A 16,177-nucleotide genomic window follows, 5' to 3' on the forward strand; every position below is an offset into this window, starting at 1 on the left:
TAATAGTATTGCATGCTCTGGCAGGCTAAATAAAGAGGAAACCCTCCATTGCTGATTCAGTTTGTTGTAACATCTCGTGTAGCGACCCGCACAGACAGCTGTGTGTTATGTGTTAGGCTAGTAGGTGGTTGTGTTGTACTGACCAGTACCCAGTGTTCGCGGGGTCCGACATGTCAATCAACCTGCTATCTGCCAATCACGGGAATGCCTGGAATGTTCTGATGCCGGGCATCCTGGCGGTTGGCGGAGTGGCGTGGAGGTGGGTTGGGCAGGGGGATGGAGCATTGGAAGTTAAGACCAGGTTTCGCCTTTGTTCTCCCTCTTTACGTCTGGGCTTCACAAGAGAAGGTCACGATTGGCTTGTGGGCTATCTTCCATTTATTTGGCGTGAGCTACGGCCCAAACAGTAGCCTGTGTAAAGTTGGTTTAATAAACCGTCAATTCGCAAACTCAAGCCTCTGTCTGGACAATTGTTCATTTATGATCTAGTCAGGTCATTACTTTGGTGTCAGAAGTAAAAACGTTGATAAAAGTTAGCCAGCTAGCTAGCTGACTTCTGTGGCTAGCTACCGTAGGTGAGAACGGGGGTTGAAAATGCTTCGAGGGAATCCGAAAGTGAAGGTGGAGGTAGGGGACGATTATGACCAAGGAGGTGCGTGTGCATGGACGTCGGAGGTTTTGGCTGAGGAGATCGCCAGGGCGTCGGAGCGCAGAGGCCGCTTGAGGGAGGACGTTAGAGTGATGGCGGCTGAAGCGGGCATGAGCGCCTCGTCGACTGTGTTTCGCGCGGATTCTGGTGGGCGGACCGAAGTGGTGACGTCGACGAGGAATCTGGGGCTCAGGATGTAAACAAACATTGCGACGCCCAGTTCCCGGCTGCGTCCGTATCTGTTAAGACCCCGAAGTATTCCGGTAAGGCGGATTGGGAAGCTTTTCATGCTCAGTTTGAACTGTTAGCTCATTTTAAGGGGTGGTCGGATGAAGAAAGGGCACTGCAGTTGGCATTATGCCTCACGGATGAAGCTCTGGCCTGTTTGATATTGATTAGCCCCGAGGACAGACATGATTATGGTGCTTTAGTGGGAGCACTGAGGAGGCGCTATGGACAGTGTGTACAGCCCGGGCTACTGCGCTCCGAACTGAGTAATAGACGCAGGCAGCCTGGAGAGCCTCTACGGGTGCTAGCTAATGACATTGAGAGCCTCTCTCGGGGGGCATATGCTCACATGCCCCCCTCCGTGCAGAGCGAGCTAGCACGGGACCAGTTCATACAGGCGCTCTCTCCTACGGAGCTGCGCATACAGACCCAGCTGGCTCATCCTGAGTCATTACAAGTTGCCTTGGAGATGGCTTTGGAGAGGGAGCTGGTGTGGGCTGGGGCTTCAGCTGGGGCTTTGGTGGGGGTGCAGGGAGACACACCCTCTGTGCGAGCTGGGGGGCAGAGCAGCCCGGAGCCGGAAAAGCCTGCATGGGTGGCTGAAATGACAGAACTCATTCGTGCTGTGTCGCTACAGGCGGCACGAAACACACGCCCTGGTCCCAGGGTCTGCTGGGGTTGTGGCCAGCCAGGCCATCTGCGCCGAAATTGCCCCATGTCCCCCAGAGCTCGGAAACGGCTCGGGGTCCGCATAGACCGGGTAGTGCGGACCCCTGGCTTTCTATCCCAACCACCATCTTCTTCAGGAGGAGCCCACCGGCACAGACGGGGAAGCAAGGCTCCACTTCCCCCAGAAGCAGACGAGAGCAAGCGGATGGAGCCTGTTGTTGTGGTGGGCCGGACCTGTGTTGGGGACTTTTGTCATGTCCCTGTCACTGTGGAGGGGGTGCCCTGCTCCGCCCTGGTGGACACTGGGTCCACAGTAACCCTGGTGAGGCCAGATATTGTGCCAGGTTGGACTCAGTGTGAGCCTACAACTGTGCAGCTCCGCACAGTCACAGGTGAGCTGGCACCCATGAAAGGGAAGGGAATAATGACTCTGACAGTAGGGGGCAAGACTGCATCATCCTGTGTGGGTTGCGGCTGTGCAGGACCCTTGTATCCTGGGGTTGGACTTTCTTAGGAGCACAGGCTGCCAGTTAGACCTAAATAGGGGCACACTGAGCTTCCAGGGAGGGCCGGAAGTCACCATGGCCCCCCCTAATGTCACAATCACTCAACCCAACAAACCCTTTACTCCAACAGTTAAAGCAGCAGAGACTCATGGCTGCCCCCCCTCCCCCACAGCTGTGTGTGACTTTCCCCCAGCCCCCCTGTCACCTACGGCGGTGTGTTACATTCCCCCAGCTTCCTCCAAGACACAGCCCTCTGTAAGCCCGGGCCGCGCCCCCCCCCCCCCCCCCCCAGCCCAGCTACCCCAGATGGGAGAGGAGAGGACACTGTCTGCAGTGAGGGAGATATGGGGGAGGAACTGTGTTGGTCTTGACCCTGAGCAGCAGGAACGGTTGTGGCAGTTGCTGTTTGAATTCAGAGACAGCTTTGCGCTGAGTGAGGAAGAGGTGGGTCAGACTCATCTGGTGCAGCATGAGATCGACACAGGTGATGCTCGACCCATCAAGATGCGTCCCCGCCGTATCCCGCTGGCACGCCAGGAGGCGGCAGACAAGGCTGTGTTGGAGATGCAGCGGGCAGACTTCATTGAGCCCTCAGACAGTCCCTGGGCGGCGCCAGTCGTCATGGTTCCGAAGAAGGGGGGCAAGCTGAGGTTCTGTGCGGACTACAGGCGGCTGAATGAGGTAACCAGGAAGGACTCATACCCCATACCACGTATCGATGAGTCGCTGGACCTGGTTAGGGGGTCCTCCTGGTTCTCCTCACTAGACCTCCGCAGTGGCTACTAGCAGGTGCCCCTCTCCCCAGAGGCCAGAGACAAAACTGCGTTCTCCACTAACAGAGGACACTGGCAGTTCAAGGTCCTGTGCTTTGGCCTGTGCAACGCTCCAGCTACTTTTGAGCGTTTGATGGACAGGGTGCTGGATGGCATCCCCCGACAGCAGTGTCTGGTATACCTCTGACATCCTGGCCCATGGCAGCTCCTTCCAGTCAGCCCTGGGGGGCGCTACGGCGTCTGCTGGAGAGGGTGGCTGCCGCAGGTCTGAAGCTCCACCCCGAGAAGTGCCACTTCATGAGGAGAGAGGTGTCCTTCTTGGGCCACCGAGTGGGGAAGGAGGGGATCAGCACCATGGAGGACAAGGTAGGGGCTGTCAGAGACTGGCCCACCCCTACCGACCAGCGACAGCTGAAGAGCTTCCTGGGCCTGGCCTCGTACTACAGGAGGTTTGTACGGGGCTTCTCAAGCGTTGCTGCTCCACTGAACCGCCTGCTGCCGAAGGACAAGGCTTTCAGAAAGAGGAGGAAGGGGAGCGCTACTAAGGTACACTATAGTATATTTTGGTAGATAGAAGGTGCTCTTTGGTAAAGGTGTAAATTGGTCATCAAAAAGAAAGGAGGACCAAGGCACTCTTCATATAATTAATTAAAATGCCTTTATTAGTATGGCATGTTCAATAGAAACAAAGTTGTTTAAAAACCGACGAGTTTCGGCTGCATGGCCTTCGTCAGGGAGTACAGAAAAAGGAGAATACAATGTCCTCTTTTGAAAGGCTTTTCCAATTAGCCGTAATTAGAAGAGGGAGTGGTTACCAAATTGGACACACCTAGTAAGCAATAATATACACATGAAAAGGTGAAATACTGTAGCTATGTTATCATGAGCATACAACTCCAAGCTAGAAGCATCAGAACACCCAGAGAGGCAGTTCCAACCCTAACCATGACTGGGAGAAGTGTCCAGAACAAGAAAGCAATATATTCCACAGTACACCAGACCACAGCAAAACATGAACAACTGTCCAAACATAGCTGAGAGCAATTGAGCAAAATGTCCACTAGATGACAGCAAATGGACCCATCACGCCCCTACAGGAAGGGTGAGAAATCCATATATTCATTTAAACCAGGGTATTTAGTGGCCTGTAGTTTGTAAATCCCAAAACTTTCCCTTTGGTTTAACTGTTTAAGACGGTCCCCTTTTCTAATAGAGGCCGGAACATGATCAATACCCATAGCTTGTAGGGAGGCAGGGTTGCCATGGTGTAAGGACTTGTAGTGCCTTGCCATGGGGTAGTCTTCATTGCCTACCCGTATGGCGTACTTGTGTTCCGCCAAGCGATCTTGAAGGGGTCTCTTTGTCCGTCCAATGTAGAACACCTTGCACTGTGGACATTCCAATCTATAGATGACATGAGTGGTTTTGCAGTTAATAAAATGCTTGAGGTAATACTCCATTTTAGAAGCTGTGTCAACAAAATACTTTTTCTGTGCAATATTACTGCAATGGTTGCACTGGTTACATTTAAAAGAGCCCTTGGGTTTGTGGTCAAGCCAAGTTTTTTGAGAGTCACCCGGAAGATAACTGTGGACTAATTTGTCATTTAGGGTAGGACATCTCTTAAAGCTTATGACTGGTAGTTCAGGAAAGACTTGGCGTAGTAGCGTATCACTTAAGGACAAGGCTTTCACTTGGACAGTGGAGTGTGGGGAGGCGTTCAACACCCTCAAACGTGCACTGATTGAGGCCCCCGTGCTCGCCCCCCCTGACCTCACCTTGCCCTTTATCCTGGACACAGACGCGAGCAATGTGGGCATGGGTGGGGTTCTGGCCCAGGTGGGGCCAGAGGGGCAGAGAGTGGTGGCGTACTTCAGCAAAACATTTGACAAACATGAGCGCCGCTACTGTGTCACCCGGCGGGAGCTCTTGGCTGTTGTGGCTTCCGTCAAACACTTCAAGTACTACCTGGGTGGTCTGCCCTTTACTGTAAGGACTGACCACTCTGCTCTCCAGTGGCTCATGTCTTTCAGAGAGCCAGAGGGGCAGGTGGCACGCTGGTTGGAGGAGCTTCAGCCGTATGACTTCACGGTGGTGCACAGGGCAGGGGCACGCCACTCCAACGCCGACGCCATGTCCCGTCGGCCCTGTACTGCAGACGGCTGCCGCCACTGTGGACGGAGAGAGGGACGGGAGAGAGAGCTGTGTGCAGAGGAGGGGGTCTGTGCCACAGTGTGTCGGGCGAGCGGGCCTGTCTGCTGTGAGCTGCAGACTGTCGACGTGGCTGAATGGGGGCAGCAGCAGGGACGGGACTCAGACCTACAGCCAGTGCTACAGTGGGTAGAGGCGCAGGTGAGGCCACCATTGGAAGAGGTGACAGCGCTCTCACTCGCAACCAAAGGGTTGTGGTCAAAGTTTGAGAGACTGCGGCTGGCTGATGGCGTGCTACAGCGGGCATGGAAGGAGTCAGCTACGGGAGAGGAGAAGTGGCAGGTGGTGGTCCCAAAAGCATTGCGGGAGGCTGTGCTCCAGAGTACTCATGGGGGGGTGGGGACTGGACACTTTGGGGTCACAAAAACACTGCGCAGTCTCCGTCAGGGCTTCTACTGGGGGCAGCACAAGAGGGATGTGGAGGACTTTTGTCGCCGCTGTGACAACTGCACAGCGAGAAAGGGCCCCCCAGGCCGCTCTCATGCTCAGCTCCAACAGTTCCCAGTGGGGGCTCCCATGGAGAGGGTGGGAGTGGATGTAGTTGGGCCGTTCCCCACCACAGACAGTGGAAACCGCTGGGTGCTCACGGCCATGGACTATTTCACAAAATGGCCCGAGGCCTATGCTCTGCCTGACCAGGAGGCAGAGACCATCGTCGACGCCCTGACAGCGGGGATGTTCAGCAGGTTTGGAGCGGCAGAGTCCATCCACAGCGACCAGGGCAGAAACTTTGAGTCCCGTGTGTTCGCCACCATGTGTGAGAGGCTGGGTATGCACAAGACCCGCACTACTCCTCTCCATCCTCAAAGTGATGGCCTTGTGGAGCGCTTCAACAAAACGCTTGGACAGCAGCTGGCCATCGTCTCTTCCAAACACCAGCGTGACTGGGACAAGCACCTGCCTATGGTCCTCATGGCATGCCGCTCCGCTGTCCAAGACTCCACCTCCTGCACGCCTGCCCTCCTCATGCTGGGGAGAGAGATCCGCACCCCTGCGGAGATGGCGTTTGGTCGGCCCCTGGATAGCCCTCATGTTCCCCCGGGGCCGGAGTATGCCCGGAGACTCCAGGACCGCCTGGAGACAGCCCACACCTTCGCCAGAGAGCAGCTGATGAATGCAGGTGTGAGGCAGAAGAGGAACTATGACGTGCACACCCGGGGAAGGTACTTTGTGGCTGGGGAGCTGGTCTGGGTCTACAGCCCGCCGAGGAAAAAAGGCAGATGCCCCAAGTTGGACAGTCACTGGGTGGGACCCTGCAGTGTCCTGGAGAGGGTAGGGGAGGTTGTTTACCGGGTGCAGCTTCCTCCCAGGGGGAGAAAGGTGGCACTGCACCGGGACAGGTTAGCCCCATACAGAGGGGCCTCTTCTCCCCAAACCCCAGGAACCCCCACAATTCCCCTCTCTGGCAATGACATTCTCCAGGCACCCACCCCCAGGTGCCGCAGATAAGGCTCCAGACAGCCTGCTCCCCCTGTCTCCCCCCCTGTGTCACCGCGTGGTTCCCCAGAGCCACGGACTGTATTACCCGTTCCGGCTTCCTTGTCCCCCATATCCCTGCCTTCATCCCCTGGTTCCCAGAGGGGCACTCTGCGACCATCACGGCCACGCAGGCAAAGGAGACCTCCGGGTCGCTTCAGAGACTTTGTTTGTTCCCTCGGGGACGAGGGACTTTGTGGTGGGGGGGCTGTGTAGCGACCCGCACAGACAGCTGTGTGTTATGTGTTAGGCTAGTAGGTGGTTGTGTTGTACTGACCAGTACCCAGTGTTCGCGGGGTCCGACATGTCAATCAACCTGCTATCTGCCAATCACGGGAATGCCTGGAATGTTCTGATGCCGGGCATCCTGGCGGTTGGCGGAGTGGCGTGGAGGTGGGTTGGGCAGGGGGATGGAGCATTGGAAGTTAAGACCAGGTTTCGCCTTTGTTCTCCCTCTTTACGTCTGGGCTTCACAAGAGAAGGTCACGATCGGCTTGTGGGTTATCTTCCATTTATTTGGCGTGTGCTACGGCCCAAACAGTAGCCTGTGTAAAGTTGGTTTAGTAAACCGTCAATTCGCAAACTCAAGTCTCTGTCTGGACAATTGTTCATTTATGATCTTGTCAGGTCATTACAGTATTGTACATGTAATGTTATGCCCCCCTTGGGAGTTCATAATAGTATTGCATGCTCTGGCAGGCTAAATAAAGAGGAAACCCTCCATTGCTGATTCAGTTTGTTGTAACATCTCGTCTGGACAGGTCACTATCCTTAGTTAGTTAGCTAGCGTCGAAGCTAACGTTAGCTAGTTCATTCTCTCAAAAGTGAGAATTTCTCTAGATTGGAAATTTACGTTAATGAGTGTGAAACCATGTTGGCTTTATGCAAAACGATATACAATATATGGGACAGAATATAGTTCAGGAAATAATACAAACCTAGTTCTGCCTAGTTAGAACATAACGTTAGCTCATGTTAGCTAGCTAGCTAACGTTATTGTACTGTAGCTCATACAACGCCAACGGTCAAACTCGGCTTTCTAATATGTACGTTAATTCTTCTGAACTATAGCTAACTAACGTAACAGATACCTTTTGAACTGTTGTCGCATGAGCGTTTGCAAAGTTTCCTGAAGAACTCCAGCAACAATGGGGATTCCTCGATGAACCCCACCTCCTAAGAAGTTCTTTGAAGAACCTTTTGGAGATGTTTTTCATTGCCAAGAACCCTAAGGTTTTCGTGGCGCGATGGGTAACGGTGGTTCGTGGTGACCGTTGTTGATGTGTGCAGAGGGTCCCTGGTTCGAGGCGAGGGACGGAAGCTATACTGTTACACACACTGACCTATATACCCCCAGGCAGGCATTTTCCCCCTCACATCCCACCCCCAGTACATGACTGCTGCACTCCCACCCCGCTACAGGACCTGCATATCAAGTGTGTGTGATATAACAGTGTGTGGTGTCTGCACACATGAACCTGGTAGTCAAAAGACAGCAAAGGCTCTCCCTTGCCACAAAGGAGGAACTTTAGTGCTGTTGATATTAATGTGTGTTAGTACTGCTGGAGGTGGGTTGCCATGGCAATGATCACTAAAAAGGGTGTTTGCTATGTTTCTCTCTGAATAGATGATTATAAATATGTTTGGACCAATACACCTTCTAATAAAAACATGAATGTGAAAAACTAAAGCAGGATACCATTGAAAAATTTACTGACTGGGAGCTTTTAATAGCAGCGCCTATCACCTAATCATGTCCATTAATTACATTTAAATAATTACAGGATAATTAACAACCATTTATGACAGAATAAGACTCCAGAATGAAAGAATAAGACACTATTTAGCCAATATTGAAGAATATGCAAGATATCATATCAAATTCAAGAAACAGATACCACATTTCATGCAGCAAAATGTGTGAGTGTGTGTGATTGAGAGAGAGAGAGAGATAGAGCGCGAGAGCTTCAGGGAGGGGGTTCTACAATGGGAGGAGACTCGTATGACGTTCGACTCAATTCATCTTTCCCAGCAGCGCAAATTTTCAAAGCGCGCACAGCTAATCATAGAATGATCGGTGTCGACTGCGCACGCACAACAATTCATTTTTGGGCACTCTAGAAAACACCAACCACCGGAATGAGTGAACGACTTGCCTACACTCCCATCATTTTATGTCCATTATTTTATTGCTTTGAGTAGAATGATTTTGCTTTTCTCCGCTGCAGTTTTTGCGTTGGATGGCATGCTATCTCAAGAAAGGACGAGCCCCTCTTCTCTCACAGAAGCATAGCATTTCTCTGCAAGAGAGAGACATACAAGCCCTATGCAGGTGAGCATTAGGCGAGCTAACTATAGAATGTCGCTTTGCATTTATTTATTTATTGTCTAGTGTTACTTGGAAAGTTAGGATTTTTTTGTTTGTTACATTGAGCAAATCGGTTACACACAAAGAATACGGAGAAAAACGCAGCGAGAGTCGAGAATCATAAGAGGACCTCTCGCGCAAGCCTCAACATCTCACCGAGTCTCACCCTCATACCTCAGGAAAAATGTCATCTCAAACTAGAGTCAAGAAGGACAAGGAGATCATAGGAGAATATGAAACGCAAGTCAAAGGTGGGTAATAAAGGATATGCAAATTAAGAAATGTTTTGATCTTGTGTGTGCATAAATAGCCGTGCAAGCTAAATGACACATGGAACACAAGTGGGAACGCATATAGGCTACTGTATTTTGAAACAAATAGTTGCAATACTACATTTCAATGAATCATAAGTAAATAACGTTTTGCTTTTGAGACTTTGCCTGCTTTGCCCCCTTATCAGTTCTGAGTGCAGTAGACTGAGAGTCCATCACTAGTTGGATATTTTATACCTGCTATAAGTTAGGTTACTCATTGGGTCAACCTAGTCTCAGAGCATTTCATATTATTCTGTATGTAAAACCGATCTCTCCATTTAGTATGAAATGTTACGTTTCATATGGTTATGTATTCATTTGTGGATTTCCAAATCTATTTTGTATGAAATGTTACAAATTACAAATCGTATGATATGTTACGAGTTTGAAAAATGTACAATATGTTAAGAATTTGCAAAACGTCTGATATGTAATGAATTACAATTTGTTGTTGCTAACATTGACTAGGTGATTAATGCTAATGTTAGCTAGAGGGCTAACGTTAGCTAGGCTATGGGTTAGTGTTAAGGTTAGGAGTTAGGTTAAAGAGTTAAGGGAAGGGTTAGTTAACATGCTAAGGAGTTGCAAAGTTGCTAAAAAGTAGTAAGAAGTTGCTAAAATGCTAAAGTTGTCCGTGATGAGATTTGAACATGCAACCTTTTGGTTGTTAGACGTTCACGTTATATGCCCACCCATCTACCCCAACCAACCACCCTACTTTAGTTTTTGCCTTAAGTAACCTTCTGTCTTATGTAACCCTACCAAACATGAAATATATTGTAACGATCCATGCTTTTGCAGCACAGTCGATAGCGAGCTGGACTTCGGGCTAGAAGGTTGAGGGTTCGAGACCTGCTCCCTGCTGTTTCATTACATTGGTGTCAGAAGTGATCGGACCTTGCATCCCCGACAATGCGTGTGCTTGGCCGGTGAGCGCATTCCTATAAGACGTAGAGTCGCAAGCTAGCGCGAGGACGCACTCTTTGAAAGGAGGGAGTAGTGTAACGAACATGGGTTTATAAGCGCGGAAATCGACTCGAGCATGAGCATGCTTTTGCGACACAGTCGATAGCGCGCTGAACTTCGGGCTATAACGTCGAGGGTTCGAGACCTGCTTCCTACCTGTTTCATTACTAATTTGACTGTTCAAAATGTATGTTTACTATGTTACGTCTAGTCTATGAGACCAGGCAGATTGGGTTGGCATTGGTGGTTGGTTTGGTCACCTTCATCATCAGCATCACTATTCTTTGTAGCTATTTTGCAGGTGATATGTCAATGATCTTCTATCGGCCTATTGATTAGGACCCATTAATAAGGCCAGTGGACATGTGGGAGAGACCACAAATGTTTGAATGTTTCCTCCTTATGATGACGGCCGGTTCTGATACAGTCTGGATTCGAACCAGGGTGTCTGTAGTTATGCCTCAAGCACTGAGATGCAGTACCCTACACCGCTGCACCACTCGGGAGCCAGATATGACAGCTATGATGGTATGAGGGCCAGATTGGGAATATAGCAATGACACCGGGGTTAACATCCCTACTCTACGATAATTGCCATGGGATCTTTAGTGACCACAGAGATTCAGGACACCCATTTAATGTCCCATCTGAAAGACAGCACCCTACACAGGGTAATGTCCCCAATCACTGACCTGGGGCATTCAAATATTTTTAGACCAGAGGAAAAAGTGCCTCTTACTGGCCCTCCAACACCACTTCCAGCAGCATTTGGTCTCCCATTGAGGGACCAACCCTGCTTAGTTTCAGAGAAAGCAGTGGTATGCAGGGTGGCACGCACACACAGACAGACAGATGAATGATTAATAAAGTAATCTACATTATATTGCATGTGTCACCTTCGGAATAGGGCACAAACAAATATCCCAGCTCTCAGAATGTCATTATAATTAAATATAAACATACATACCCCTACAGTATGTGTTTTTCAGCAATCTGGCTGATGCTTATGAAGTGACAGAGCATCGGAGCATCAAGGAGCATCAAGCAAGAAAACTAACTTGACCAGACCACAGAGTGTTGCCTGCCTACAGCAACATGACCCTGTTTCCTCTGCAGAGAGTGTGTGTGTGTGTGTGTGTGTGTGTGTGTGTGTGTGTGTGTGTGTGTGTGTGTGTGAGAGAGAGGTGGAGGGGAAGGGGGTCTTTGCTATCTGTGCTGTGACTGAACAGCATGGCAGGTCTTGTGGGGTCTATATTCAGGCTTATGTGGCTTCTGCTCTGAACAGATGTTTTACCCTATCATGGCATCTAACACGTCTCCCCAGAGTCCAGGCAGCTGACACTCACAGGGGACATATCTAGGTCTGGCTGATGGGTCTTGTCATGTGGATGATAGGCTCTTAAGGTGTTATGAAATAAAAAGATACAGATGTTGTTTTTCATGCCGCTTATAGTGAAATGTTATGATAATTTCTTTGAATCTTTATGCCCTGTTGTGTTTTTGCCTCTTGGTTCTTTTGACCAATCACATCAGGTCTTTTCACGTAAGCACTTTTTCAGAGCTGATCTGACTGGTCAAAAGACCAATTAGTGAAAAAATATCAGAATTGGGCTGCCTGTCTAAACGCAGCGTTAGAGAATCTATATATATTTTATTGTCACATACACCAGGTAGGTGCATGTGTTGTTTTACAAGATCAGCCATAGTAGTAGAGCACCCCTGGAGCAAATTAGGTTTAAGTGCCTTGCACAAGGGCACATCAGCAGATTTTTCAGCTTGTCGGCTCTGGTTGAACCAATGACTTTTCTGTTACTTGCCCAACGCTCTAACCACTAGGCTACCTACCGCACTAGACCCTAATTAGGCAAAAGTAGGTTTAGTTTATTTGACAGAATGTCTTACTCTGGGCCATACAGTATTAAAGTTCTGGTAACAATAATGTAGCTGTTCATATGATCTGTGATCAATTAGACTGAATGTGTTTACTCTCACTGTTCACACCCTATAATAGTGTGGATGAACACACTTCGGCTGGCATCAACTGGCCTTCTGTTGCCTGGACCTGCCTCACTGCACCTTTCTGTACATAGTTCTGTTTCATTGATTTCAAAGTCTGGGATTATCTCTAATTTAGTGATGGATCACCGACTGAGAGATTGAATTTGTGATTTAGGCCTGAGATAAAGACTATTAGGGAATTCTGTTGGGGTTGACGCTGGGGATTTGTATCTTATTATTGTCAAGCATGTTAATCTGTTTTTCACCATGTTTATCACTGGGCTGGGCGAGACATGTTTTCAATGATGATCATATCAATGATGCAGTTTCACCCAGTGCCGTCCTAGATAATCCAGCCCTGTGCTGCTGTCACTGTGTTCCTATGCATTTCAGGGTAGTGGCCGTGGGGTGTAAAATTCAAAGGAGGCAAATAAGAGAATGAGCTAGATCATTAAGAATAATGAAGAGGGAGAGAGAGAGAATCCATCTTGATCAATGTGAACTGTATTCTACTACTGTAGAAATGGGAAGACAGGGAATATTTTAGCATGCTTCATGAAATGCTGTAAATAATGTAAGCCATCCAAATGAACCATGAAGGGAGAGAGGCTGCAGGTTGCCTAGCAGTTAGAGCACCAAAAGGTTGCTTGTTCGAATCCCCAAGTATTTTTTTTAAACAACTCATATAGCACTCTAACAGTAATCAAAATGCAATAAATATATATGTATCCTGGAAGAATTTAAACACGATATACTAAGAATAATATACAGCACTAGATACAGTATATTAGAGTGAGCTTCATATGTCAAGAATCCAGTATATAAATAAATACCTGGTGTGTATAAACAGTGTAACTAAATACAAAGAACAGTGGTAGAAATATTAGAATAATGGAAGCCTTGCTCTTGTTCTATAAAGCCTGGCTGTGTGTAAGACAAGAGGGTAAGGGAGAGACTGATGCTAATTTATGGAGAAATCCTCCTCATCACTCTTTCTCAGCTGCTCAAACACACGGAGGGTCTCCGGCCACCAACACAGGGGGGCTCTGACATCAGTTGGTTAACAATGGCAGCTTTCTCTTTCTCTAGTGCCCAGCCACTGTTTGCTACCATGATTAGATTCAGTTTGTGAAGTGGCACATGTCATATGGTGAGTTATTGCACTTTGGGGTTGGATGATGTATACAAGAAAGAGAGAGGATTGATAATCAGTGGTGCCTTTCTGATAGGCCATGGCAAGCACAGCTGGCTCCTGCAAGGTTGCTTGGTTTGTATTGCTAGAACATTGCTAGAATGGTGTCAGTGAATCAGTGAATGACTTTAATAGTCATTTGAGTTCACGAGGATGATTTCAAAATGGACTGTATCCATTTTCATTTGAACTAAACTTTCCATACATGTTTGCCCATGGTAGAAGTGGTCAGAAAGTTACTTTGCCAAAATATTTAAGAGAGAGATGCTCAAAGTTGACCTATTTTGCATACCCCACCCTACCATGAGACATCCATGTCTTTGTCACTGAAAAATATTAACTGTTGCGATTTATTTAATTTGAACAGCTTACAAACTTGTCAAACTATTTGATAATGTCTTGAAAAACGTTTTTTTCAAATAAATCTTGTCATTTTTTTAACCTTGTGAATGTCAATTATCTAAACTTTTTCATATTCGCATATGTTGTAGTTTAGAGCCTATTTTACATAATCTGAGGTGTTTGTGTTGTGCCCACCATCGGGTGAGACACAACATACTATAATCTCAGCTCCTTCTTGTTCATCCGTTACTGCTTACATGGAAGCTTCTCTCTGCTTCCTACTCTGTTAGATTGGCTTGATAAAAAACTAATTTCTGCTGCATTTCTACCGCTTGTTCTCTCCCCTTTCATAATTCCTTCTAAACCACTCAGTTGTGTAGCCGGGCCTTACGGCACAGCTCCCGTGGCATGGTTGTCTTGTTAATGGTCCATTTTCATTAGATTTGTCTGTTACTTATCATGGGCTGTTATTTTTCCCTCTCCCCCTACGCCCAGCCCTTGCTATGGGGCAGTAGGTTACCTGTCTTGTTGGCAGCCTTACACACACACACACACACACACACACACACACACACACACACACACACACACACACACACACACACACACACACACACACACACACACACTCTCTGCAGAGGAAACAGGGTCATGTTGCTGTAGGCAGGCAACACTCTGTGGTCTGGTCAAGTTAGTTTTCACACCTTTGGGTTCAGGTTTCCACTGCTGGGCTTTTGAGAAGCCGTTCTCTGCAGGTTCTCCTCAGCCAGACCAAAAGCAAACAAACTCAACCTGTTCTGCAGATTCAATCAAATCTGAGTGGGATTTAATGAACATCTCACTTAGCAGGTATACCCAACAGCACTCTGTCTGTGTAATTTCAATGTTACCCAGAGGTCTGCTTAACATCCCTGGGATATTTAGAGTCAACCCTAGTGATCACACCATTACTATTACTGAGATACAGTCAGAGATGTGTACTGTACATACTGTACTGCACAGGTACATCTAGTCTTCAGCCCTTCAGTGAAATTATGTGAATAGTTAGAGAATAAATACTATTTTGCACGTCTGACAATAAGAATTAAGAACTTTCGTAAGTTTAGCTTGGAACAGAACACCACTATGTTTATATATGTTTCTGATTGTCCCTGTGCTCTTCTGTTTTGCCTTAGCAAATTACTTTTAAAGTAACTGTCTAGTAAAAATCTAAATTTTAAAAGTTAATTTATTCTGTTTACTCATACCCAAATAATGTTGTTGACTCATCCTATACTCGTATTTGTGGACAAAGCATAAATTGAAGAAAAGAACACTTTAAAAAAACAAACACCTCAAACAGACCGTTCTAAAAATGCTTGCAATTTCCTCATAGAGGATGAGCTGGCCAATCAGCGTTCTACTCTCATGAATATTATTAATGATTAATGACGGTATACATGTAAAGGTCGTCACGCTGCTTTCCTATCAACTACCACTTCCTCCTGATTTGGCACACACAGATTCTCGAACCCAGGCCCTCTGTCTTGCTAGCACATGTGACCTGGTAAATAATTGGTCTAGCCTAAATGAAACAAATTCAGATAGTAGATTTGTATCTGATTTTGAATAGCCTAGAAATAGGGCATTTTTTGTATTTTCATAATGAATAGGCTGACACATTGCCTTTAGCTACAGAATATCTCACCACAGTGAGTTTCCATCTCCTCCTTTCTATCCTTCATTCCTTTCTCCAGCGGGCAGAGGGGCTGTCAACAGTGTTTTGTTGTGAAAACATGTTGCTATTGATGTACCAAACAGATTTCACTTGGTTTCCCAAATTAAGCACTGGGTAGCTGTAGGAATAAGGTTGGAGAGCCCATGGCATACAGAATACTGGCGGAATATCACCTGTCACTACCTGACATGAGTGAAAAACATACCTGCGGAAAAGTGGCCTCCACTATTCCAGTGCTTATGGATGACATGTCTTTTTTGACTTGCCCTTGTTCTTGCCCATTTGATAATAGGCCAGTCTATATCAAAACACATGTTACATATAAGTAAAGACAAGATTACATTGAGAATAGTCTGATGGGTGAAAATATGATCAGTTGATGAGAGAACAGCATGTGCAGCCTGAGGCAACGAACAGAGCACAAGCTTTTTTAGTGACTTTCTGAAACCATCAGTAGTCTGGAGTCGCACCATGCAGCCCATATATCTTTTGATTTCTAACACATTATGAGGTTTGTATCAACTCTAAATCTACATGTATTATACAATAATGGCACAGGACACAAGACTTATCTTGTGTGCTAAATGAACTAGCCTACTGCCGATGGCATGGCACATAGCCAGATAGTATACAGTAGGTTAACTCATATTCTGTTCTTCTGAAATACATTTTCATCATATCATAATTATTGTGATGGTGTATATTCAATTGATTTATTAGACTGTAGATATCATGACACAAGGCGAGACCCAGATGCAGACACAGGAG

The 16,177-nt window shown here is 47.5% G+C and overlaps 1 protein-coding gene across 2 annotated transcripts in view; it reads left to right on the forward strand.

Annotated features, from left to right (window-relative positions):
- Window positions 1–8,500: 8,500 nt before the first annotated feature.
- The window catches only part of LOC129815462 (SLIT-ROBO Rho GTPase-activating protein 3), a 106,911-nt gene continuing 99,234 nt past the window's right edge, over window positions 8,501–16,177 (forward strand). For both annotated transcript variants that reach the window (XM_055869330.1, XM_055869331.1), the window contains exon 1: window positions 8,501–9,131. In XM_055869330.1, coding sequence (XP_055725305.1) covers window positions 9,065–9,131 — 67 coding nt within the window. In that variant the 5' untranslated portion in view covers window positions 8,501–9,064. The remainder of the gene's footprint in view (window positions 9,132–16,177) is intronic.

Source organism: Salvelinus fontinalis, chromosome 18, assembly GCF_029448725.1.
Source record: "Salvelinus fontinalis isolate EN_2023a chromosome 18, ASM2944872v1, whole genome shotgun sequence".
NCBI lineage: Eukaryota > Metazoa > Chordata > Actinopteri > Salmoniformes > Salmonidae > Salvelinus > Salvelinus fontinalis.